The following is a 27,013-nucleotide window of genomic DNA, read 5'->3' as shown; positions in this document are numbered from 1 at the left end:
GCAGAATGTGGTTTTATTACAGACTTAGATTTACTGTCAGACAGTTTCTCACATTCATTCGGGTAGTTTAACTTCATTCCGGTTTACAAAAATTGCTGGTCAAGTTGTCATCTAATTATAAATTAATAAGTGTAATACTGTAGTACCCAGCCTATACAATTAACTTACAGGAAGAAAAAAAAAATCCATCTATACTGCATATACCAGACATTGCTGATGTTTCAGGCCAACCTAAGAGGCAGGTATTAACCAAAAGCAAAGATAAGTGAAGCAAATACTGTTCAAATAATAAAGACAACAAAAATATAATATCACCATATTGCTCATAGAAAAAGTGCAACTCAACATTAGGATGTTTTAGTGTAAAGGGTCTAGGAATGTATCATGGGTCCAATTCCACATCTCTTTATAAAATATATATATACACAGGAAGATCAGGGAATGAAATTGTGGTTTCATTTTCAGTTTATAAAATTAATAATACTGATAATTCAGTGCAATTATACAGTTTACCTGGAACAAAATTATGCCTGAATGATAAAATTTTAATAATACTAATCCCCCCAAAAAACAAAAACACAAATTCTAATTTTACTGTCATGGTTCTGTTTTTAAACTGTTTTTGGCCCAAGTAGAACTGAGTTGCTCAGCTGTGCATGTTTTCCTCAAAGCCAACTCACAAGAGATACAGTTTCAGCAGAAAGGGTGGGTCCGTGTTTCCATAACAACTGCTCTTTAAATCATAAACTGCATCTTGAAGGATTTAACACATTTAAGCAAAAAATATTTTTCCCCAGCAAGATTTTTGCAGCAAAATACTTCTAGGCCCAACCAGACAAGCAAATAGTCTGACCGTTTCATTCCTCTGTGTGCTTTTAGTATTTGTGTCATGTGTTGTCGTTTCATTTGAAAAACATGACCGTTAGCAGTCTCTTTAACAGTATAATAACAAATGAATAGCATAGATTAACAGTCAAAGTAAGTTATCAAGGTCGGGTCATGTGATATGGCACAGGCACCAGTGGTGAGGGACTGAGCTCACGAACGATTTTATTGAGGCTTGAGATTTTCTCCTCTAGAAGGTAATTCTTCTTTTCTGCCACCTTTTGCCTCTGTTCACTCACATCCAAAGCCTTCAATAGCTGAGCATTCTCCACATAAAGATCCTTGATCAACACATCTGCTTTACTGTTCTTATTAAGCTACAGAGAAAAAGAAAACAAAAAGGTCACAACACTTTTGTAAAAAAAAAAACTTATTTTGACCAGTAGGAATGAGTTTGTGTGTAAATGCTGTCATATACCTGTTCCTTTAGCTGGGAAACCTTCTCTTGCAACAACAGTTTGACATTTCGGAGTCTGAGCTCAACCTCCTCCATCTTCCCCTCCATTTTCAGCAGGGACACCTCCAGTCCTTTCTGCAAGCAAACATCATAAATATACTTTTAAAGAGCTGCTTTAAGAATGATAATCTAATTAGGAAAACAGAAATCTCTGAGAAACACAAGATCATATGTTCAATGTAAAGTGTATTGGCTTATTTAAATAAATTTTGTAAGAATGATAGGAAAAATTATTCAATTAAAACAAGTACAAATTTACCCTGGTTCTTTATTTGGTCTCAGTTTCACAACATTATTAATACTTTTAGGCAAGGAAAAAAAAAAACACCACAAAATAAATAATAAAACATAAATAATAAAACTTCAACAAATAAATAAATCAAATATAAAAATACAATTTCTAAATGACCTTAAATAAACAATTAAATTAATAGGTTCTACACATGAAATCCATTCTTCCAAATGACATAAAAAAACAAACAGACCAGTGTTACACAGCACGTGAGACACTAAAACAAGCACTGACTGAGCCCACAACATGAAAAAAACAGCTCTACGAAAAAAAAGACATCACACGAGTCTTCGATTGAAGTGTAAAATCATTCAAGCAATAGCAAAAAAAAAAAAAAAAATCACGATTGTGAGTGTAAAGAGTGTATAATACATTTAAAGAGCAATAAAAAAAATTTGCTTTTAAAATACATTGTTGTTTATATTCCCACCAAACCTTCAGTCATCTATTACAGTGTACTACATCAGAGTGTTACACACGACTGCCACTCAGTGGCGGATTCAAGTAATTTCACCACTTCTGTAAGACCTTAAGAGAAGTCAAGCAAAGTCCCAATGAAAGGACAAAAAACACTTCTGACATTAATACAGAGAAAATTTAAATAAATGCAAAAAAAAAATTAAAAAGGTGTTCAGTGATTAGATGACACGGTATGAAGGTGATTCATAAGCCACCACTCCTCCGGTGGTTGTCAAAGTGATGAGGCTGCTCCTCAGGGTTTACCTGCAGAAAGAACACACAGCACTATATTTTCACACACACACAGCGGTATACACTTACACATGATTGCCACCATGTCCTGAGTGGTGAAGATTTGGGCATTCACACCAGCAAGCGACAAGTCGGTGATGCTTAATCCAGTTTCTCTTTTGAAGAAGCGTGTAAACAATTGCAGTTTGCAAGCATGGATTATCCACATGAAAAATAGTGACTAGACTCCAAATGTGGCTCAAGGATTATATTAAACCGCTGGTTCTAGTACCTTATTTTTTCGATAGTAAATTGCACAGAAACGTATAAATGTGCAGTTGCTCAAATTAGATTTTCTGCAACATTAGTTCAGCAATTTTGAAAGGATTTGCCAGTATTTGCAATGCTGGACTCAGAAATTAAGCTGTAACTAAGTTTTCTAACAAAAAGGACAAACATTTGATGGGTTTCTCTGTAACATTTCAACTGAATTAAACTATTACTGAACATTTACTGAATCATCACATAAGCCACAATTTTCACTTCTGATTTCAGGATACATTATATAACAATTCACTGGTAAATAAAAAGTATGATACACCTTTGATTATTTATATCCAACCTTTATAAAAGGCTCATCACTTAGGAGAAATTTTATTACATTTTAATCAATATCAATCTATCAAACACAGCTGTGTCTTCCATTTATAGTAGCTTTGTCACTTGCGTGTGTAAATGCATTTTTAGAAATTGTGGTAAGCTTATAAGGCAGAAAAATATACAACACAAATGAAAATGAAAAATAAATGTTATAAGCAGAACCAAGGTGTTAAGGGATTTGTTTTTCATTCCCCAGCGTTGAATACAATTCCTTATTCTGATTGTGCATGGACAGCACATAGAACTGAATACATACATAAGAAAAGCAAGAACCATCACCACCAAGCCCAAGAAGTCCTTTGACCATACCCTCACTAGTGCTATATAGAAAAATGCATGTGCTCTTATGAGAACACACTGCTTTTAAAGTGTAGGGGAGTAGTAGAATAGAAGTGGTTTATATGATGAAAATAAAGGCAGCATTTTACTCCACCGTAACTCATTGTAGAAATTGTAGAAAAGTGTATGTGTTGGGTGTGTGTGTATGCATGGAGTGCACATACACACACTATCTTACATTGATATCTTGGTTCATATCGTCTCTGCTGCGTTGTCCTCTTCGCTCGGCTGACAGTCGCATTGGAGAGGGAGGTAAAATGGCTATAATCTGAGCCTGTATACAGAGTGGGAAAGAGATGTTTGTTAATTCCAATGTTTGGGAAATCATTGGTCTATGAATATTTTTTAATGCTTGTCTCTGTGTGTGAAGACCTCAATCAGCTGGGCCTCCATTACTGTCTGTTTGTTTCTTAGCCTCTGGTTCTCCTCATGAAGATTCTCAATTTCTCTCTGCTCTCCACTACTGTCACACAGCTACATTACAAACAGGAAGCAGAAAAGATCAATATCAGTGAATTAATCACACATAGCCAGCAAGTCATTGTGGGCAAAACATTTTTTATTTCCATAGAATATGCCTTGTCATTGAAATGTAAACAAAATAAAATGAAAAAAATTTTTTTAAAATAAATAAATAAATAAATAAAAGTCAGGTCTAAAACCATGCTAGCAGGTTTCCTCAAACAGGAAATGTCAGGCAATAATCAAGCTGCTGGATAGTTAATCAACAGTAAACTTCATTGCATATTTTTAATGCTATAACCTAATTCTTATTGAGTTTAATGTTAAATATGCAGTAGATAAACTCTAGAAACGGTCGACATTACACCATGTGAATGGTTTTCTCAGGCGGTCACACATCTACAACATGCATTTTAAAGACATAGATTATAATACATAAATAATATGCAGGATTTATTTTAAACTGTATGAATAATTTTATTCAGTTTTTTTCCTGTATGACTGGAGCAGCATACCTGTACAAAATTAGCATATAAACTTTCTTTTGGCTTCTCCCATTAGGGGTCGCCACAGCGGATCCTCCGCATGTTTGATTTGGCACATGTTTTTATGCTGGATGCCCTTCCTAACACAACCCTCCCCATTTATCCGGGCTTGGGACCGGCACTAAGAATGGCTGGGGTTGGTTCCCTGACCGGGGATCGAACCCGGGCCGCAGCAGTGAGAGCACCGCATCCTAACCACTAGACCACCAGGGGAAATATCAGCGTATACAATGCATTATTTGTAGTACATATGCTTGTACCTTGCTGTGTAGTTGTGTTTGCAGAGCCTCTATCTCTCGTTTGAGAACTGATCTCTCCTGCTCTGCTGTCTTAGTTAGAGTTGCCTGGTACTGCTGCTTCTGCTGTTTTACACTCAACACCAACGTCTCCAACTGTCGAGCCTGAAAAACACAAATAACAATGTCTACATTAACAAGGTCTTGCATTTGGAGTGATTTAAAAGCAGGAGCTCCAGATCTAAAAAGTGACTTCAAATCATATAGGATCTCGGACCTTCTCTCGTGCAGAGCTGAGCTCCAGCCGTGCATCATTGATCTCTCGCTGTAGCCTCTGATTTTCTTCACGCAGCAAACTTAGCTCCGACTCCTTCAGTCCAGACAACTCCGACCACACATGCTTCCCCTGGTGCGAGCTGACCGAGACAGCAGACATCTCCACCAGACGACACTGAGGAGAAACAAATATATAAAGTACATATAATTGCATAAAATCTACAAATTTTTTGTGATCCAGTACAATGATTCGAAGATAATAACCCACAAAGTTCTGACTCTCAGTGAATCCAATTTATTCCCTACCTTTTCATTGGCATTCTGCAGCTGTTTATGCAGTGAGATCACTTCCTTTTTGAGAGTGTCTCGCTCCTGTTTTGTGATGCGCAGGTCTGATTTTAGACGAGCACTCTGCTGAGTGACTCCTTGAAGTGTGAAATCCAGAGCTTGGACCTAAAACGAAACGGGAAACACTTAGCAAAAACTGTAGTTTAGCATTCTTTGCCAATAATTATAAACACCAGTGTTTTTACCTTCTCCTGTGCCTTGATCATTTGTGTGTGTAACACTTGGTTATTTTTATCTGCAATTTGTCTCTCGTGCAAGAGTTCAGCCAGCCGAGTTTCTGCTGAACGAAGCTGAGCCATCTGCATATAAACACCCATCATAGATTTGCTTGAAAAGAAGATTTTAGCAACAGAACCCAATTGTGCAACATCGAAAAAAGGTACATACCTTTTCCACACAGCGGTTCAGTTCTGCTCGTAGAAGCTTCTTTTCCTCTTCCAGCTTTTCAGTTCTCCTAACAGATGCTGCATAATCTACTTCTTTTATCTGCAGAATGTGGTTATCGGAAGATAAACAGAAAATGTAATTAATTTTTAAGTGTTGCGCTAAAATTATTGCTTAGAGTATTCATTTCATACACTGCATTCTAACTGATATTTTATACTGTGTGCTTAATTAAAGATATTACATAAATGTCAGAGATCTATTAGATATTCCACTGTTAGAAATACCATTTCCTTTCAATTACACTTTCTTTAAAGAAATGATAAAACCTATTTTGAAAATCACATGCACTGTTTTTCATCTTTTGTCCTCTTATCAGTGGCCAAGTTACGTTTTGGACATAGTTCAGTTTTTCCATGTAAAAAAGAAATAAAGAAAAAAAATGAACAAACGAATAAATAAATAAACCGGCCCCTGATATAACCAACCAAACTCAAGCTGCTGTGATAAGTTCATGATTTATCGCTTTTTTCAGAGGAAGCAGATAAGTTTGTGAAAAGGTATAAAATGTCCCCTTAACGTAGACAATAAAAATATTAATTCTATTAATTCTATCCCATAAACTCAGCATAGAAAATATTCTGTTAACAGCCATGTCTTTAATGCCCTTGCTCTCACCTCGCTCCTTTCACTGGAGGAGCCATTTCCATGTTGGAGGATCACTTCCTCTAGAGTATGTTGAAGTGTATCGTGTTTTGCGTTTTGCTGTGACAAAGCATTGTTCTCCTCCTCTAGCTGCTTCCCACGACGTCGCAGCTCAGAAATCTGGACAGAACAGCATTTTACTTGTTACTGCTTACAGACCATTATGCCAACTGATTAAGAAATATAAGGCACAAAAATGCATTACAAAACAAATTATGCCCCAGTGTGTATTTCTGGGCACTCACCTGCCTCTTCAAACCATCAACCATCTTCTGAGCAGTGTTTTTCTCCTTACGGAAGTGCTCCACTTTCAGTCTACAGGTAGGCATTTTGTAATAATAGTGTCAGTCCAATGGACTTTGAACAAACAATCGTATTGTGTATAGAGCGAATTCGATCCTTACAGCAGTTCATGTTGCTTCTCTTTCAGGTCCTCGTCTCTCAGTTCTGAGATATTCTGTCTCAAAACAAGGTTTTCCTCAGCCAGACGTCCAGCCTCACTTCTGCAGAGGTACCAAAAGTCTAACAATCACTTGCAATACACAACATTCACTTTAACTTCAGGATTACGTCACTCGGAATACTAATATCGGTAACGAACGTTGAATGTGAACTAGCACGAGGTAAAGAAAATCATGCAAACTAGTCTCTAGTATCTTATTGTGGTTTCTTTATGCACCTTAAACATGTTTCTATTCACATGTTTCTGTGATTAAGAAGATTCCATTTATATAATCCACTATTTAGATGCAAACATGCACCAAATGACTTCACATTCGTTGTAAAAAGCAAGTGACTGTTACAATTCTTCATTATCAGGATCAATCAAATATAAAAATATAGGGCATTTGAAGGAGCAAATTCATCCCACACATCTATTGGTTGTATCTCTTGCCATACAAACTTTGATTTCAAGTGGGGTCAGTGGAGAAACTACTTTTGTAGAGGAGGCAGGACACAGGGGTGCAGGAGCTAAAGCTTATAGAAAAGTTAAAAGGAGTGAAAGTAACAGGCCAGCATGCTTTGTGGGGAGGATTTAAGAAGATTTCTCTTAGTGAGCAAACTTGAGATGGACATTTTATTGTACCCATGTTCCTGCATCTTTTTGTCAAGCACGAGACATTTCCTATGCAGGTAAATGGCACATATAGGAATCAAGCATTTTGTTCGACCAAGTCTAAGCAGCAGTCTTCCAGCTCCCCGCCCAGTATAAATAATATAAAAGGAGTCGACTAAAGAGTCTACAAATGTAGATTCAGAAGCACTTATTCCAGGTGTTCCAGATTGTGCACTGCTGAACTCACCTTCGCGTTCTCTTTAGGCATGCTCATAATCTGCTTCAGCAGGCTTGAGTGCTGCTCATAAAAACTCTTGGATAACATGCATCGTGCTCTCTAGGTTTTGAACTCTAGTCTCCGGTTTCATTTCTTGCCCTGCCAGATGCACATTCTCACAGACACACTTAATATAGTGTCGGGAAGCTCTGCAAGCTAAAATGCTTTTAAATCCAAATCTGTGGCATGGCCTGCCATAGCAATTAAGTTCCTCCTAAGGTCATGACTCTCCTTCAGAACGTACTGACTGGAAAGAAGCATGCCCCTATTAGATCCTGAAGTAGGTCCAGCTTGTCATTGTGCTGCTGCAGGTTAACCAGTTGGTCCTGCAGAGAATGATTTTGCTCTTTAAAAAACAAACAATTCTAAGAGACTTCTTTGGCATTTAAACTGCATTGCTATAGTCCGTCAATGCCAGAATTTCAACTGCACTCAAATCTACACGATGTGGTATTTCTTCTTGGTCCTTTTTTGTTTTTCAAATGCCAGAGCCTGGTGCTGTAATCTGGTAGTACTGTTGTAATAATTTTGAATAGTTTTTCCTTCTTTAATCTTTTCTTGAGTTATTTTTCTTAAAACCTTGCTTTAGCAACTTCAGCTTTTGTAATTCTGACCAAAAGTAAGTCTGGGTCTTTTGTATCTGTAGTAATATTAGCATTAGCAACAAAAGCATAGCTCCATTTGACGAGCTAGTGTCTGATAGAAAGGAATCGTTTTTTTTTTTTTAAAAAGGATTATTACTGTAAATTTTATATAAGATTACAACAAATGAAAAGGCAAACATCTATTATTCAATTCTTTTCATTTTTTAGGGATGTGACAAGTACCCCTTTGTTTGTATCTTACCTCTCCTTGCTTATGTCTGTGCGTAGATTCTCCAGCATGCAGCTCAGGATCTCTCTTTCTTTACTGTGTTTCATATTTAGCTCCTGCATGGCCTTCCTGTGTGCCTCTTCCATTTTGCCTTGTTGTTCTTCCAGCATTTTCTGCCACCTTCTTTTTTGTTCCTCTCCTTGTGCCTGCAACTGTTCTCTCTGCTCCTTTAATCTGGCCTGAAGCACCTCCTCATGTTGTTCATGTAGCTTAACTCGCTCTCTTTCCCACTCCTCCATCAATCCATGTACCTTGTCTACCTCTTGGGCCTGTAGTCGCTCCCTTTCCTGCTGTAAACACCTCTGTAGCTCAGTATGATGTTGCTCCTGTAGAAGCATATGCTCCTGGTCCCACTGTTCTCGAAGACTCTTATGGAGTTCCTCCTGCTCTTTCTGTAAACATTCCTGCGCCTCCTGAAGTGTTTTCTTACTGCTCTCCTCTAGTTGCTGCTTGTCCCACTCCAATTGTTCCCTGAGCCTATTTTCTAAATCTACTTGCTCATGGTCAGTCCTTTGCTGCACCTCTTTTAATCTAACCCTCAGCACCTCCTCATGAACTGCTTCCAGACGCTGCCTTTCTTTCTCTAACTCCTCTAAGAATGTCGTCTCAGCCTCACACTTTTGCTTCTGAAGACTGTTCTTGAGTGTCTCCTTGTAGTTCAGTTCAATTTGGCTAAGCTCCTCCGCATGGGCCCTGTTTAGCTCTTCTTCATCTCTTGCTCTGCTTTCCTCAGCTCTTCTCTCTTGCTCCTCCAGCACCCTGAGCTGCTCCTCAAGCTTCAACGCCTGGATCCTGGCATCCTGCACCTCCTGGCTAAGTGAGTCAACCTGCTGTTGATAAACAGCATGTAGTTCAGCACGTTCAACATGCCGCTGAGCCTCCATGCTGCTTCTTTCCTGCTCCAGTTGTTTCTGCAAATCTTGAGCTCGTGCCAGTGCTTCATTCACTTCTTCCCTCATAGCCTTCATCTCCTGTTGGTGCTGTAAAGAGAGCAGACTCCTTTCCTCCTCAAGAAAGGTCTTTTGTTCATCCAGCCTGTGCTCACACTTGTTCACCTACAGAAAAACAAGAGAATCACATAGTACACAAGCTCACAATATAGGTGTATTAAAAACAAAAAAACAAACAATACATGCAAACTGTCAACAACAAATCATACCTAAATTCACTGCATGGCTGGGAGACATGCATAGACAATTACATTTTTGGATAAATATTTCCAAAAATTATTAGCTCAAAAATGTTTAATTTCAAAACCTTGCATAGATTATAAACAACTACAAAATAAACCTCTTGTAATAACAACTAAATCAAACAAAGATCACTTACATTAGTTTTAAAATGAGATACACTTCAATTAAAGACTACAAAGAGAGCAAAATCATGTAGAAAATGAAACATTATATTAGTTTGTATGTGAACATTCTATGTGTGATGCTGACCGTGGAATCTAGCTGTTCTCTGATGTCTCCCAATTCTCTGATGTGTTGTTCTTTTAATTGTTCCAAGATCATCTCTGCCTCCAGACTCATATTAAAGGGCTGCCCTTCTTCAGAACCTAAACCTAGATAGACAAACACACATACATACTTTGAAACTGCAGTGTGACAATCTTGCAAAAGTGGCACATCTGAATATGGGCAGAGAGAAATAGTTCTGTACTAGAGGAATAAATGATTTTCCTCCAAAACATATTTCCTAGAATTGTGCTGATGGTGTGGGTGCTGTCTAGCATGCAGCTAAAAATTTATCACGTGATAACTGTGAAGGCCTAAGCATTTTAAAAATCATTTTACCAAACCATTCAATTAGACGATAAAACCTGTGGGTGGGCCATACTTTGCCAGCATGGACCACCTTATACCCTTCATAGGCTAAAGAACATCAAATCGGAAAACCCTTTTTTAGAGAATTTATCTTTAGTGAATCTCAGGACAAATGTCATTTGTTTTCATTTGTGTATGCATCAATGCCTCAGAGAGGAGACAAATCACCTTGGTCTGACTCCATGCCAGGACTCTTGCTGTCTAACTCATCAGACAGTGAGGGCATGAGGGAGGGCTGCGGAGCTTGACTTAAAGCTCGAAACTCCTCCAACTGAGCCTGCAACTCATCTATACGATCCTGCAGTTCCTAAACAGCATACAAAACAAGGAATTAACACACTAATTGCCATTAACTGAGAAATAAAGGTAAAACTAGCGGAGGTTCTAACCCGGCACTGCTCCTCATAGCTGTTGCGCAGCTGCCTGAGACGTTCCTCCTGCTGATAAAACTCAGCATTGCTCAGGTCCAAATCACCAAACTACACACAAAGATGATTTATTAAACAAAAACAAATCCCAGGTACTACAAAATACAGAACAGCCAAGAAAAGACAAAGCGACACAGCTAAGCACTAGTGCGAGTGTGTGTGTCCAGTACCTTCTCTTTGAGAACATTGTCCAGGTTCTTTTGCAGTTTATTAAACTGGGCCTCAACTTCCATCATCCGCTCGGTGCTGTCCAGCAACTCTGCCTCCAAACGCCTATTTTCCTAAGCACCCAGTCCAGTAAGATTTATACAATAATCAATAATCATGCAAATCAAATATTAATGAGACAACAGAAAAGTGATGAGCGTCATGATACAAGGTATTGTAGAGGAATTATTAATGTGCCATTATTTACCATCTATACACAATGTGTTCTATTTTACCTGTAAAACAATATTGCTAAAATTTTATTTAACTAAAATAATAATAATAATAATGATAATTTAAAGTTCTAGAACTCTATAAACTGGTTAGGGTTAAGCACTTGGTTTGAAAGAGAGATAGATTTTACTATTACTCAAATACCTTAATATTCAGGGCCAGGTGTTCTCTGAGGAAAGTCTCATCCTCTCTGATCTTGCTGATTTCCTGTTCCAGCTCTTCTCTCTGCTGATTGGCCTGTTGATGTACAAGCTCCACTTCTTTGCTCAGCTCCGCCCTTATAGCCACCAAACGATCTTTATGATCCTGCTCCAACTTTCTGTAAAACAGCACCAGCAACCGAGGAGCATGTTACTAAATTAGCACAAAGAGAGAATATAGATAATACATTTTTAAGTTTACAGGTAATAAGACACAGGTGGATAAAGATAAGAGTTCAAAGTTTACTGGAGATTAAGATTGTTAGTGCGTTCAATTGCAGAGTGATGTTCATCCACTTCAGAGGCCAGCTGAGACTTGAGCTTCTCTGCTTTTTCCAAATCCGACTGAAGTTTCTCTTTCTCCCTGAGCTCCAGTTCTACACGCTCACTATATAGAATGTATAAAAGCATAAAAAAATTGTTTTTTTTTATTAATGCTATACTAGTTTTCAGCAATTACAGATGAACATGGCTAAATTACAGTATTTGTTGGAAATAAATAAACAAAATAAAATAACGAGATAAAATAACATTTTAAAATAATGAAATAACAATAATAGTAATTATTATGCATGAAAATGAAAAAAAATACAAATTTGAATTTTAAGGACCGAAGTAGACTCACAGGAGGTATCTGATCTCAGCTTTAAAGCTTGCCAGTGCTGCTTGGAGGATGGTGTTGTTGGTGATCATGAGCTCATTCTCCAGAGCTGCAGTCAGTTCAGTCAGATTCACCTTTCCATCCAGACTAAAATCCAGAGCCTTCCCCATCAACACAGAAGAATAATTTAAATGAATCCACATAGAAGTTTGTGGATTGTCTAAATGAGATCATTATGCATAGGACATTATTGTATTACATTTTTTTATTTACTTGGATTAAATAGAATTGAATAGATATAAATATATTTAGAATGCAAATTCATCCGAATTTCTGATTTTATAAATACACACATTAGTAGTGCATGTACACTACATTGCTGTGTTTTAGATTTAATAGTTATTTACCCACTCTGAGTTTTTTTTCTTGGCTCTAAACCCAAGCTACTTTAAAAATAAATTTTGTTGACAACCCAAGATCTAGACATTTAGACACTTTCTACATTTAACCCATACAGTTAAGCTGAGCCCCAAATTACTTTCTCGTAGGACACCAGTGCTACAATCCCATTACATTAGAACCAATGTAGTGAATAATTATAGTAACACTACGTATCGGTTTCCTTATGAGGTTTAGTCAAAGAAAATTGTATATTGATATGGATTAAAGAATATGTACTATTACATTTAGGATATTGCATTGTTAGTTTTATGTGTTGAACAAACCTGCAGTATTTCGGAGCTCTTCTCTACACCATCTTCTAGCCAGGCATCCAGAAGTTGCTCTACTGCTGTGTGTCCCGTTCCATCATCTAATTCAGAAAACAGCCGCAGTCCGATTGTACTGCTAATCACAGATGGAATCCTGCGTCCCATCTCATCAAACGGCTGAATAACAGAAGGGACAGAAAAATTTGTTTCAATTTTTAAAAGTAATTAAATAGTCCAGAGTATTACACTTGTTAACATAGATGGGTTACCTGTGTAGAGTGATGTCTCTTTAGTTGTCTGTAAGGCGTTGAGACAGAAGGTGTTGGTGGTTTACTGTTGGTTTGAATGCAAGATACAAACTCCAGCACACTCAAATTCTTCTCAAGTGCTGACTGGAAAGCCTCCTCTCCTACCTAAACACACAAATACATGAACACGGTAATATTTCTCCATGATTGCAAACACAATTACATTTATACTTGCATGTGTGCATACCTCCAAACTGAGGTGCTGGCAGATTGTGCGTAGTTCATGGATGGCAGCTGTGCCATGCACAGGCAGTGACAGCTTCTGGCAGGCATCGTACAGCCTGTCTTCCAGGTCACCGGGGGGTGCCCTGCTACCACGTGGTGTGCCTGGCTCATCAGGATTCCACAGGTGCATCTGACCTATGATCAACAAAAAATAATAAAGCAAGATACTGTTTGTTTCTACCACAGATGTGTATATTAGACCTAGATACCTATTTAAGGAGACTGCTCAAATGAATCAAATCATCTTTTTTGTACATTTTGTCCAAACACTTGGGTATTTTAATTAATCAAGCCATTTCTTATACATTGAAACCTTTGACCCTCCAATAAAAGTCCAATTAAGCTTAGACAATCCCACAAAGAAAATACACAGGCCAACATACACTATATTTCCAAAAGTATTGGGTCACCTGACCTTTCCTGCTATATGTGGTTCTTTTCCAAAGTGTTACCACAAAGCTGGAAGCACTCAAATGTATAGGACGTCTTTAGATGTGCTCTAATAACATTTTTCATTCACTTGAACTTGGAAACCAAAACCTGTTCTAACAGTGCACAAAGTGAGCTCCATGAAGATCTGGTTTACATGCTTCGGAGAGGAAGATCTTGAGTGGCCTTCTATACAGCTCTGATCTCAACCATACTGAACACTTTCGGAATAAATTGAACCGCTGACTGCACCCCATGCATCCTCACCTATCAGTACCTGCCTTTTGTAATACCCTTTTGGCTGATGAACACAAATATCCATAAGCACACTTACACAAGACTTTCAATAAGTTAAAACTAAAACGTGTGTGCATCCTGCTACAAGGCAATTTAAAAACAAAAGGAAAAACTTTCACATTATTCACATGCATTTCCATATATGTACAAAAAATACATGCAACAGTATGCAAAGCAATCAATTTAAGTTAAAACTTTTTTTTGTATTTTAATTATATAGAAGCCCTGTAAATCGAATATATAAACTATTATATTGCTTTGTAGCTGCAACTGGCTAGTGAACTTGGCTAATGATCATAAGTAATCCTAGACAATACTGCATACAGGAATTTCAGTTCCTCCTACAAATGAAAAAAAAGGCCACAAATCACACAATAATGTTTGTTGTAAAAAACACAGCCTACTAAAGGATTGCTTTTTTTTTTTTTTTTTTTTAATGTACATGTCCATGTCCATTTTCTTAATCGCAGAGAGAAATGACCAGAATGGTGGCCCAACTTCATAAAAGCATGTATGTATGTATGACATGCATTGTCTATCATTATTGTGTGATTATAAACTCACCCTCTGCTTCATACTCCTCTGGACTGCTCACGTCAGCGTTCCAACGCTGAAACACATACAGAAAAATATTTAGTGGGCTATATATATATATATATATATATATATATATATATATATATATATATATATATATATATATATATATATATATATATATATATATATATATATATATATATATATATATATATATATATATATATATATATATTGGAAAAGTGGAAGTTGGTAGAACTGTAGAGGGCGCCACAAACAAATTACTACACAGACACACACAATTTGCATCAGCAAGATCGCCACAATCAGAGTGGCATGTGCATGGCAGCCAAATTCCTATCAACACTACATTTTCATATCGTCAAGTACCAACAAGGAAGGGGGAGATGTGTGCGTGTGTGTGTGTGTGTGCGAGTGAATGGGTATATAGGGGGAAGGGAGCTGTTATTATACCCTCTTTCTATTGTGAGTTTTTTGGGTGTAGAGAGCAGATGGGGCTCGAAGTATAGGTATTCAACACAGTGGGGGAGGAGACATTGTTCCGTGTGTGAGACTTGTTGCCCTCAGCCTGCACACGCACAACCTCTACATCTGCTGGGGTTAGTGCAGAGCATTATTTATCCACTATTATCAGAATACTATAGGCCATGCTTCAGATCAGCATGTGTCTGCTTTCTCTGCACCTGCTGAAGTACATGGCCACTGCAGACACACTAGTGCAGGCATGCATAATTTTACAGATAATATCAGAATATAAATAAATCCCTAGCATCAGCTTTGTATGAAATATAATGCACTTTAACTTTTCAGCAGATCTGTTTAAACTGTAAAAACAACACTCATGCTGGCAGGACGGGAAATTAAAAATATATCTAAATATATGCATCTAAAACAGTTGCTAAACATCACAGCATATAATTATTCTTATATCCTACACCAATGTTTCTTAAAGTTCTTTAAAGTGTTTGAGAATCCCAGCCCTACACAATATACACTGGACTGATTGTCATGTGCAGCCACATACGCTTACCGTATTTAAAGGCAGAACAACACGTGCCCGCATTTTCACCACAGATTAAACAGGCTTCTGTTCTCACAGTGTCACTATGACACCATTATTATGCACACACAGCTGCTGATTACACACACTTTTGGATGGAGCCAGTGAGTCAAAGCAAATTTAGATTAAACAACAGTCTTACTTTAATGATGACAATAGCGTTCTATCAGGAGCTACAGAAAGGTCAAAGTATTTCAGCTAAAACACTATCCACAACATCCTAGCTCACTTAAGAAAGGGTAATATTGCAAAAATTATCCAGCACTACACAATATGTTACAGGCGTCATGATATTTAGGTTAGTTATCAAGTTGTGAAAAAAGAAAAACCTACAAAAACATCTAAATCAAATGCATAATGACAAAATGACAACAAAATGGTTGTATGTGACAGGATTGACCTACTTAGCAATACATCTAATCTTTAATCTCTGACTAGAAAGAAAGTGTCACTTTAATTTATAATTATTACTCAGGAACTCAGGAGAGATGGTCTCTTTCACCCAGGTTCAGCAAGTGATGTCAAATCAACATGGCTGCTCACAGGAACAAAGTAAGAGCGCCTTCCTTTGTGCTGCATTTACAAAAAGTATTTGTTTTATGTCAATCAGCATACACCTAAATTTACTTGTTAAATCTTTAACAAAGTGTGCTGTTTATCTCACCCAAGGTATTCAAGGTTGTTGCAAACAAAAAGTGAACATACATATGTCTGTCCTTTCTCAAAAATATCAAGTTTTAAAATTAAACTATTCTGAAATCCTGTGTCAAGTCAAAATTGACTTACCCAAATAACTATTGATATCTCTCCACAGTAGGTATCTGATTAAGTAGCTATTAACAAGTAAGCTAATGTATTATATTGTGTAATTAAAACCAAGCACGAGCCTTGTGTACTGTGTTAGTGAGTTGTTAGCCCTCTTGATGCCAGAATTACTGGCTATTGTGTGGCAGAGAACGTTTGAGTAAATGACATCTACATAAATACTTGCACTAAAAACAATAATAAATCTAAAAAGTGATGATTTATTGCAATCATGATACTACCTTTTGAAAAAGCTATTTATTTTTCATAAACCAATTGCAGTCTGTGTAGTCATGATTTTGTTCCATCATTTACATAATCCAATCTAATAAAACAGGTAATCAATGGCAACATCTCTACAGGAAGGTATGTATTTATGTCAAAAACAAAATGCGAGAATGCATGGTGTCCAGTTATCCTCTGGGTTACTGATACACGTCCTGTTTTGACTGCTAAATTTATCCATGGTGAAATTTCTGTAATTTTTAAAGATGCTTCAAGGATCCTTTACTCCCCGTTAACTGCGAAAAACATTCCACTATTAGCATTTGAAGGCTGAAAACTGTTCTTCAGAGCCAGATTGTTTTTTGAGATTGGATGCAGCAGACAAGAGGCAGGATATGTATTTGTGTGTGTTTGTGTTACCTCACGCTTAATAGGCAATGTCCCATCACTAGTCCTTGTAGCTGCATCTTCCTCTTTTTTCTCTGACGGTGTGTGTGCAAGATCCGAGATGGAGTGTGTGAACTCTGGTGTTGAGCGACGTCCGTAACGCTTAGTGCCCTTTACAAAGCGAGGCTGGAACTCTGGGGAGGCTGGAGAGTGAAAACCAGACAGATCTACACTTATTGACATTGACTACTTGGTATGTAGTTTAAAAGAAGCCTGAAGTCTGGTTTTCATTTAATTGCCTCACTTACTATGCTGTGCTCTCTCAAAAAAGACTAAGCATTTACACAAGTATATCTACCTTGCATCTGGCCTAATCAATGGTAATTTTATGATGTTCATCTAATTTTGGGTTCACAACTACTCATTGTACCGAATAAGGTGAGTCAGTGAGCCTCTACTCTGTCAATCAGAGAAAACAGACAACCATTGAGGGCATCACTATAACAGCCCAGAACTACACCTGACATGTCCTAGAAAAAGACATAAGGAGGAAGGCTTTCCTTACTTTGCTTACACTGTCTTGACCTATTTCAAAAGTTCCTAGTATAGAATAATCCTCTTTAAGGATCTTAATCTTGTTTCCACATACCTAGACCGGAAACATCCACTTGCAGGCACATCTAACCTCTTTAGTCTCCCTTATTATTTTGTGCCAAATTATGTAAAGCTTAATATTCTTGTTACACATAATGAAATAAAACATCAGAATTACACCATTTAGCTCTGAATAAGCACATTTCTAAAAAAATAAAACGCTTTGTATGCCATAGAGTGCTTCCACACCTAACAAACCGATTGCTGAGTCTAATTCGGAGAATATAGATATTTAGTCTCGATCTATCTTTATAATTCATATCCATAGATTCAAATTGTTTCTTTACTGCAATCAAACAGCGCTCAAGTTCCCTTGGCTTCAATCAGAATGTGACCACATCACCCAGAAGCTGCAGAATTGTTTATTATTCTGTACCCCAGGGCCATTTCTGTGTGTGTAATTGCCTAAACACACCACAATGAGAGAAATTCACACAAAGGTTTAATTTAAGTGGGCTTAATACTGCATATGTAAAAGCACTTTGATGAATTAATTTAAATTCTCTGTGGTGGCTTTAAATAAAAATAGTCCAGTTTTTGCAAATAGGCAGCAGATATTTATCCTTCACCTGTTTTGAGTCTTAATGCACAATGTAATTTAGTGTGCTGACCTGATTACCTAATATGCTGCCATGATTACCTAAAATGTTACCACCACCAGGTTTCAGGCTTACTTGTCCTGCTTCAAACTGGACATTTTCTGAGTAGGAAGCTCAGCTGAATCTCTGGGATTTTCTGATTGTCTGTCTGACCCTCTAGTCTGTGCTACTATAGATACACAACAACAAATGCCCACTTAGGCATTGGCTAATGTCCACCTCATTATCATCAAACCGTTCAGGCTAATGAGCTCAAACTACGCTGCCACTCTGACAGGGCACTTTAGCAAGAATGGCAGGCTTAAATTATTTTTCAAATAAAAATAAGCTTAAATATAGTAATTAACATCATAACAAAGGATGGTGTTACCTGGTCGAGGAGGACTTTCGTTAGCTAGCGTTTCTTCACTGGAGGAAAGCACCAGAATCAAAGCGTCCCTAAATTGCTCAAACTCAACCTGCAAGACAGAATCACAATGTCAGTATTCAACATGCATAATGAATTTAATAAAGTATGCAGGTGCATGGCTGCATTTCAAGAGGCCAAAAAAAAAAAAAAAAAAGGTTGGCTCGTATACAACCTTCTGAAAATGACCTTAATAGCAAATGGCAGCTAATGTGTAATACAGAGTCGCCCCGCAGCTGCTCCCCAGTTGTAAAGAGCAAAGATTAAAGATCCCAGCGAATCGGACAAAATCTCTAACGCCTCATGCCTATTAATTAAATTCTGGTTGCCTGGAGACTAAGAAAACTGCGGGTGTAGCCTGAATGATTCGGGGGTGCAACAGCTGCCCCCAAAGAAAATAACACACACTTCTGCATATGGAGGTTCCCCTTTGTGGATTATGGCACTCTTATAACAGGGGAGGGGGTGTGCAAGGAGAATGGTAGATGCTGTGCAAGTGCGAGTGCGTGTCTCTTTTGAAATTCACGGCATTGTCAAGCCAGAATAAAGAATCTGTGATCCTCAACAAGTGCTCTTCCCCCATTAAGAACAAAAAAAAATACTCCAATCTATCACACATGCATAAGAGGGCAGAGAAAACAGCATGAAAGTGAGCACAAATTATTTGCTCTAAAATATGATAGAATTAGATATCAATTCAGACAGATTCAGTTCACCTTGCATAAATCACCTCGCACTGCTATACAAGATTACAGAAACCCTACAGCAAGAAAGTGGTGTATATGGATCCTTACTCGTGTGTTTATTTGGTCCTGTGTGTCAAACAGCGTGTGTAGCAGTGTTTGTAGTGCTTGGTCTGCCAGCTGTAGGGCGTGACAGAGCTCAGTTAGTTCCTCTGGGCTTAGTGAACCAGCACCACTCCCATCAAAACCCTGAAACACTTCCCTTAAGCGTTCCTCATGCTGGTCTCTCGGCTCTTCCTCTCCATCCATCAGCCTGTCCTGCACAGAACATGCACAAAATTATGAGATATTACCAAGAAAGATTTTACAGATGCAAAATAGCAAGCCAGAAATGTATCAATGATAATTATGTCCCTTGGGATTACTAAACAGATCCATCAAAATTAAATGGTGACTTAATAACCTCATTACATTTTTCCTGGCAGCACAGCACACTTTAGATGTATCGTGCAACTAGAGTGGTACTAGATTAGACAGGACGATTCATGTCATGGTTGTGTGATGAATTATATTAGACAGATTTTTCACATCAAATGACCTTATGCCTGATATTTCATAAAATAACAATTTGCAAAGTTTCAGCTGAGTTCAGTATTGGTGATCAGCTAATGTACATGAGACATAATACAATATTACTATCAGGCCTGAGAATGAATGTGGGTGTGTGTGTGTGTGTAACTTGTATGATCTTCTAATAAAAGTGACTAATGAGCTCAGCTTCCAAATTTAGGCACACACACACACACACACACACACACACACACACACTTTATTGGTAGTAATAACATAAGATGGCACTGGGCCAAAAGATTAACTGACTATGAATGATTTTTAGCTAAAGCAACTTGAGTTAATATGTAGAGACAAGGTGTAAAGAATTTCTCTCAATAAGCTACATGAAAATGTGAAACTAATGTGCCACATAATATTAGTAATACTCATTATTGCTGTAATTTTATTAAACCTTAGCAAATGATTACTTGTGCAATTAGATGAGCAAGTGATTACATGAAATTATTACCTGTGTCCTGGTTTTGTGACCAGGATAAAAATAAAATAAAATAAAACAAAACAGTACTACAGAAGCAAAAAGGACAAGCTAAATTGCCTGAAGTCCATCCCTGAGCAAATCAATTTGAGCCATTATGGTACTGTTTTTAAAAGTAATTTTATGCAGACATACAAATACAAGTTTAAGAATAGACACGCAAAAAATAAAAAATAAATAAAATTACAACATTTTACATGTACTGCAAATTTAAGCAATCCACGTCTACTGTCTATAGCTTTGGATTCTTTTGTACAGTATTGCCCTATAGGCATGGACGCAAGCAAGAAAAGCTTTGGAAGATTAGCATGTGAATACTAAAGCTTAGATTTGCCCAAAAAACCTGGCTTATTATTACTTATTTAAATCAAAAGACATTTTATCCATTCATTTTTTTAGTAGCCATTTTATTCTGGTGCGGTTCCCATTGGATCTAGACCCAGTCCGCAAAACAATTCTACCTGGGAACACAAACCACAGGGCAGCATACACATTCCCCCATTCATTTATACTTAGAGTCAATATAATCACCCAGTATTCATGTATTTGTTCATTGAATTGAATCCTGAAGAACTGAGAGGAAACCTATATGAGACAGTAACATGAGCTGGGGACTGAACTAAGGACCCTGAAGTGGATGTTACTCCTCTACATAAACATTCATCATCATTTTCATACAATTTTAAAACTGCATAAAAAACACACAATTTAGTTTTTTACACAAAAAGTTTTTATCCATCTACTCCTACTGCCAAATCTCTAAATGCCAACAACTGATTATAAGCCTGTACAATTTTCGTTCATGGTTATAGAAGCTGTATAAGTCTACTGAAAAACTCAATGTAATGTGTGTTGAGATAGACCTGCAGTGTGCAGAAAGGTTAAATGGTAACCACAGTAACATTAGCCTTATAGCACTAGTGCAAAACTGAAGAGGCAAACTCGAATATGAAAAGTCTTCACTGAGAGACAACATTTATGAGGAGAAAGCATTTGTATACGTTTTGGTTAAATGCAAAGGGTGGTACCGCATGGTCTTACAGCTCGTACATAAAGGACACAAAGGCAAAAAAAAGAACCAAGACAAAATCAAAACACTACAGGTGTTTGTGAGTCTGTGTGTTTCCATGCGTGTGTATGATCAGTTGGGAGACACCTAGCCACTCAGTTCAAGGACCAATAATGGTCACTGATGAGGAGCAGCTGGGCCTTAAAGTCCCCACCACACTCATGGTGTGTGTGTGTGTGTGTGTGTGTGTGTGTGTGTGAGACAGCAGACATCCTTTGTTGCGTTGACACTGCTGTCTCTCAGCTTCTGCTACATAAACCTGAAGAATAATTATCGGCCACTCTCATGTAGCACGCACTGCAACTCACATACACTAGATGCATCACCTCAATTACATTTAAACGATAAAACCATCATTACATTTCCAAAGAGAAAATTAGCTACTTCATTATAAATTTTTTTTAATAATGATCAATTTTTAGTTATCCCAATTTTAATTTCTCTTATTAATACTATAATCAACTGTGAGCTAAGCTACAGAGAGCTAATTAGCTAAAGCCAAACAGCATTTTATGGACTGGTGCAGAAAACAAAAGTCTTCAGAATCTTTAAACTGTTTATTTGAACACTATTATTGTGTGAATTGTGTCTATATTCAGTATACTTTCTATTAATGTGATACAGAGCAGTCACTTCTGATTCAAGTACATAAGTGTTGTACTGTTGATGCACATAATTCATGCACATAATTTCGCTATTACTCTGCCTCCTGATATTTATAGAAAGTATAACTATTGTTGGCATTAGCTATAGGCAAAAGCACACACCTGCCACAACTACAATATTGCTATATGTTTAACACCCAAATCTCACAGCAAACACTGTCATTTACCTACAGTGGGGCAAATAATTATTTAATCCCCTGCTGATTTTAACAAAAGAGACAAGATATTAAAAAGAACCCATAAAAAACATTAAAGAAAGGTTATAAATTTATTTGTATTTGATCGAGTGAAATAAAAAATGTATCCTGTACCAAATTAGCAAGAATTCTGACTCCCACAGCCCCAAATTAGTCCTGTCCCTGTGGAAAGTACTTATAATATCAACTCGCTATGTGTATAAAAGACACCAGTCACAACTATTCAAACTATCAAACTATTCCATTCAAACCACTTCACCACCATGGGCAAGACCAAAGAGCTGTCAAAGAATGTCAGGGACAAGATTGTAGACCTGCACAAGGTTGGAATGGGCTACAAGACCATCAGACTGTTGTCTTGGCTGTATGTTTTTGGTCATTGTCATACTGGAAGACCCATCTACAGTGTTCTGGCTGAGGCCGGAAGGTTCTCATCCAAGATTCTACAGTGCATGGACCCATTCATGCGGAGAAGTTTTCCTGTACTCTTAGCAGAGAAACAACCCAAAGGCAGAAGGTTTCCTCCTTCATGTAGGACAGTGGGGATGGTGTTCTTGGGGTCAAATTCAGCCCAAGAACTGCCTCCAAACACAGCGAATCACATTGATGCCAAAGAGCTCTGGTCTCATCTTACCACATCACATTTTCCCAAGCATTCTTAATCATTCAGGTGTTCATTGACAACCTTAGTTTGGGCCTGTTCATATGTTGGTGTGTTACCAATGGTTTTCTTGGTGATTGTGGTCCCAGCTCTCTTAAGATCATTAACAATAAGCTCCTCCCGTTTAATTCTGGTCTGATCCTTTACTTTTCTCAGAATCTTCCTTACCCCATGAGGTGAGATTGATCATGGAGCTCCAGAGCGAGGGCGAATGACTTATCTTGTATTTGTTCCATTTTCTAATGATCTCGCCAACAGTGGTCTCTTTCTGATCTAACTTCTTGCTGATGGTCTTGTAGCCCATTCGAGCCTTGTGCAGGTCTGCAATCTTGTTGTCTTTTGACAGCTCTTTGGTCTTGCCCTTGGTGGTGGAGAGGTTTGAATAGAAGAGGTTGATTCTGTGATCAGTGTCTTTTATACACATAATGAGTGGATATCAAGTACTTTCCTACAGGGATTAAATACTAATTTCATTCAATCAAACGCAAAATAATTTATACATAATTGTATTTAATTTTACCTACCATAAAAATTCCAGATTGTTCATTCCTATTTAATTGGGTAAATTTACAAAATCAGCAAAAGATCAAATAATTATTTCCCCCACTGTATCCCATTTAACCATACCCATAAAGAGAAACAAACAGTTGTGTGATTTACACAGTAGGCTATAAATGTCCAGCCATCACTAATTTTATCTCCGAGTGTGTTTCTACTGTTGCAAAGCAGAATTTGTTCTGTTAGAACTGTTCATGTGTAGGGAAAATCAGCATGTTGAATCATTGTGTTCAGTGAGCTGAAGCACTTACAGCTCATTGACCAGAATCATGACAAATGGAGTACAACGCTGATTAACAACACATAGGCAAACATTAAACACTATCTGCCTGCAACAGCGTTATAATTGTACATGGGTAGAAATCATCTGATTTCAGATCAGATTCGTCTGTTAGTAACTGAAGGAGATGGTAGTTTCATGTGCCTAGTCTCATGTGCAATTTGCCACATGACAAGAAAAGTTTTTTAGATTGTGTACCTAGAAAAGATGCCATAACCAAATTTTATTAATCAAAAAAGCAAGTCAAGAAAAGCATACAAAAATTAAATAGAATCAAACGGCCCTGACACATTTTAATCCCAAAACAGCATGTAACAACTCATAACTGTGAACAGAGAAGGACCTGCTCCTCAGCCTGATTTGTGAACGTCATTTAAAGTTGAACAAAAGCTGAATATATTTTCATTGTTGAAATGTTTAGTTTTCCACAACAGGCATAATGACACAAATATTGAACCAGTCAGAATGGCAAAGAGAGTATACAAAACCTTACGTGTGTTTACTTGTACATTCAATAAAAGTCAAATAAATTACTGTGAGGTTTAAACAACCAGGTTTAATGGTAAAACTGATTCCACTTTTGAGTTACTGGTTACAAAGTTTCACTAAAGCTGTTTTTCCCTCTAAATGCATGTGGCTGATACAAGTGACCAAGTAATGAAAGTGATTTACTTAAACAAGTGACTGGGGAAATAAGTATAATGGGTTAAACATGGGTATTGAGTAGGCCAAAACATTTAATATTTTTGATGACAAAAACAAAACTAAACTAAAAAAACAAAATAAAAAAACAAGCAAACAAGAAGTTCAAAGTGACTTACATCAGAACGCTAACAATGTCACAAAGCAGAAGTTACAATTGCTAAACAAGACCAACTTCTGCTGTCCAAGAGTGATACACTGATAATAACCTTTAAACTGAATTGGACTAAACCTTAATAAATACATAGCACGAAAAATAGTAAAAAGTGCCATACTCGTATTCTAGGGAGATTAGGAAGTCATTCTGGACATAGTCATCACTCCTATACGCGTACACAATGGGGAAGTATGGCCGGTAATGTTTGGGCCTCCAAACTTTTCATTTCTTACCATTTTATTAACGATAAAGATCAGGATTGTAACGTTTGTAAAAACCGGAAATGACACCCGCTGGATTCAAGGAGTTTTTGGAGAGCGATTTAGTTTTCAAATCGAGCGCCCACACACTGCGATACATCACGACCTCTTTCTGCTGAGATCAACAGCTTTACTGCCCAGTGTTCAGGGAAAAGTAAATAAAGTACATTTAAAACGCAAAACATACCCACTGCTCTCAGTGTGAGGTTTCACACACGCTCTCCACTGCTTCTCTTTCAAATAAAATCTCAGAATTGCACACTTGAGAAAAAATCATCCAGACGCAGATCTGTTTCCTTACAGCTCGGAATAACGGTCCTGCACACACAGACTCAGCACACGTTTCTGTGATACTGAGCCTGGTTGATCTTTAGCTGGAAGAGCTGCAAGTTTCTGCATCCAGATGAACGATTTCTGCTTTGACTGAATCTTTTGGGTGAATTTTTGAACCACTCTTCAGAGAGGAAGGGGAGGGACACAGGGACAGATTGTCCTCTAGCACCGCTTATGGCTGTTTTAAAACAGTGCAATGAGCATACTTAGGTTTTAGAGTACTACATTTGTCTTATAACAGTCTTCGGTAATGTATTAGTTATGTATCCTAATTAGTAGGTGTGCTCTGTTAATATGATATTCATGATATGGCACGACCTATCAAAGCACGATGCATGTATGCCTCACTCTTTTGAGGTTAGGGGTTTGATGCCCATCTCTGCCCTGCATGCACAGGGATTGTAGGCTTCGGAGAGTGTACTCTGAGAACTCCAATTACTTCACAAATCTGAAAATATGTGTGGATTTTTTTTTATTTTTAAGTCCTCTGCTTCAAGTTCGCTTTAATAGGCTCCAAGATCTCCTGTGTAGGATAAGCAGCACCGAAGATGGCTGGATTAAAACATTCACATTGGCAACTCAGTGACTGGGTCCGTCTCACTGCTGGAATGAGAACATATTGCCAGACAAAAATATCCAGCTAACAGTAGTCATGTTTAAAAAAAAAAAAAAAAGAAACTACTGCTAATGAAGCAATAAATGGTTCACGATTTGTGTATGGAAAAAAAAAAGACAAGCTGTCATCTCTGCTGTTGCCTTGTGTGATCGCAGTGCCTAAACCTGGCGCACTGGTATTCTTTCTCAGATCTACTACCTTTCTGCAAAAACGTTTGCATTCCCAAAATACAGTTTTTGCACAGGCATCCATACTTGGTTATGCTTAAGTTGTACAAAAGTTGTGATTTATTATTTCACTGTCTAGTGTGAAATCTAGTTTGTCTGTCTTTTTTTTATGTTGTCTCAGGGTGTATACTCTGGCTCCCTCATTACAGATTAAATATAAATTGATATTATACAAAATGAATGCATTGCATTGATGGTGGAGCGACAAGGTAAATGTGTCTAATAAAGTGGTCAGTAAGTGTACAGAGAAAAGTGTTTAAAAAATGCACCTGACACACTAGTAAGGTAATGTGGTAAATTGCACATAGCAATAAGCTGCTGTTGGGCAAGTGGTCAGTCAATTGTCTGCATTTGTTAAAGCAACTGGACCAAACTGAACCAAAATTAATAACCAAAACACTTTGTATTTATTTTGGTTTCTGTCTGGTATGTTTCTTACTTTATGTGGGTGTGGTTGTGTCATTCTGCCATGGCTGTTCCTGTTCCCAAAGGCCCTGCCTAGCTGAGACTTATGAGACCAAACAGGTGTCAGTTTATTTACTGTTCTAGAATCAGTTGCAGCATTTGTACAGTAGCTGGTTTTAGATGCAGCACTTACAAGCTCGCACGGAATCAGCTGGTGTGTACTTGGGGGTGTGTGTCATGGAGACAAGCAGGTAAGTTGAAGATTATCCGACACTAGTCCCTGTTGATAAGAGCAAGCAATGTCAACTGTGATTCACCAATCACATGCTTATTTAATCCCCTACTTCACAAATTCTATATTCTATCTGATTATAGAAATTTTGATTAGACATTGTATACATTATTTAAATACTAATTGTATAGGTTCACTCTGTTTTTAAATAAA

The 27,013-nt window shown here is 37.5% G+C and overlaps 1 protein-coding gene and 1 long non-coding RNA gene across 3 annotated transcripts in view; one reads left to right on the top strand and one right to left on the bottom strand.

The window, feature by feature from the left end:
• LOC310724441 overlaps nt 1-27,013 on the top strand; it is a 158,360-nt gene that overhangs the window by 124,617 nt on the left and 6,730 nt on the right. The gene's annotated exons all lie outside the window — the stretch shown is intronic.
• On the bottom strand, nt 440-25,447 carry nin (ninein (GSK3B interacting protein)). Of its 2 annotated transcripts, XM_083538282.1 has the most exons (28): nt 25,175-25,447; nt 19,442-19,648; nt 18,612-18,699; nt 17,022-17,191; nt 14,516-14,561; nt 13,188-13,360; nt 12,962-13,105; nt 12,708-12,869; nt 12,007-12,143; nt 11,629-11,769; nt 11,326-11,500; nt 10,911-11,021; nt 10,702-10,791; nt 10,481-10,619; nt 9,929-10,050; nt 8,460-9,541; nt 6,684-6,782; nt 6,525-6,594; nt 6,253-6,399; nt 5,578-5,676; nt 5,376-5,489; nt 5,149-5,295; nt 4,844-5,017; nt 4,591-4,731; nt 3,696-3,797; nt 3,502-3,597; nt 1,304-1,417; nt 440-1,202 (listed from the first exon to the last, which is right to left on the bottom strand). In XM_083538282.1, the coding sequence occupies exons 2-28, from the start codon at nt 19,637-19,639 to the stop codon at nt 987-989; spliced, it is 4,497 nt and encodes a 1,498-aa protein (XP_083394408.1). In that variant the 5' UTR covers nt 19,640-19,648; nt 25,175-25,447; the 3' UTR covers nt 440-986. The 2 variants fall into 2 exon arrangements, with proteins under 2 accessions (XP_083394408.1, XP_083394409.1); XM_083538283.1 differs by lacking the exons at nt 440-1,202; nt 1,304-1,417 and adding an exon at nt 1,591-2,357.

Source organism: Silurus aristotelis, assembly GCF_946808225.1.
Source record: "Silurus aristotelis genome assembly, chromosome: 4".
Classification (NCBI taxonomy): Eukaryota; Metazoa; Chordata; class Actinopteri; order Siluriformes; family Siluridae; genus Silurus; species Silurus aristotelis.
This window is presented reverse-complemented; position numbering and strand designations above follow the sequence as displayed.

Bases quoted from the DNA above. Each gene is read 5' to 3' on its own strand.
- nin (XM_083538282.1), bottom strand. From the start codon at position 19,639: ATGGATGGAGAGGAAGAGCCGAGAGACCAGCATGAGGAACGCTTAAGG. The intron at 1,418-3,501 runs GTAAGATAGTGT...GTTTGCTTGCAG, and splicing joins ATATGAACCAAGATATCAAT to AAAGGACTGGAGGTGTCCCT. The intron at 1,203-1,303 runs GTATATGACAGC...TTTTCTCTGTAG, and splicing joins TTTCCCAGCTAAAGGAACAG to CTTAATAAGAACAGTAAAGC.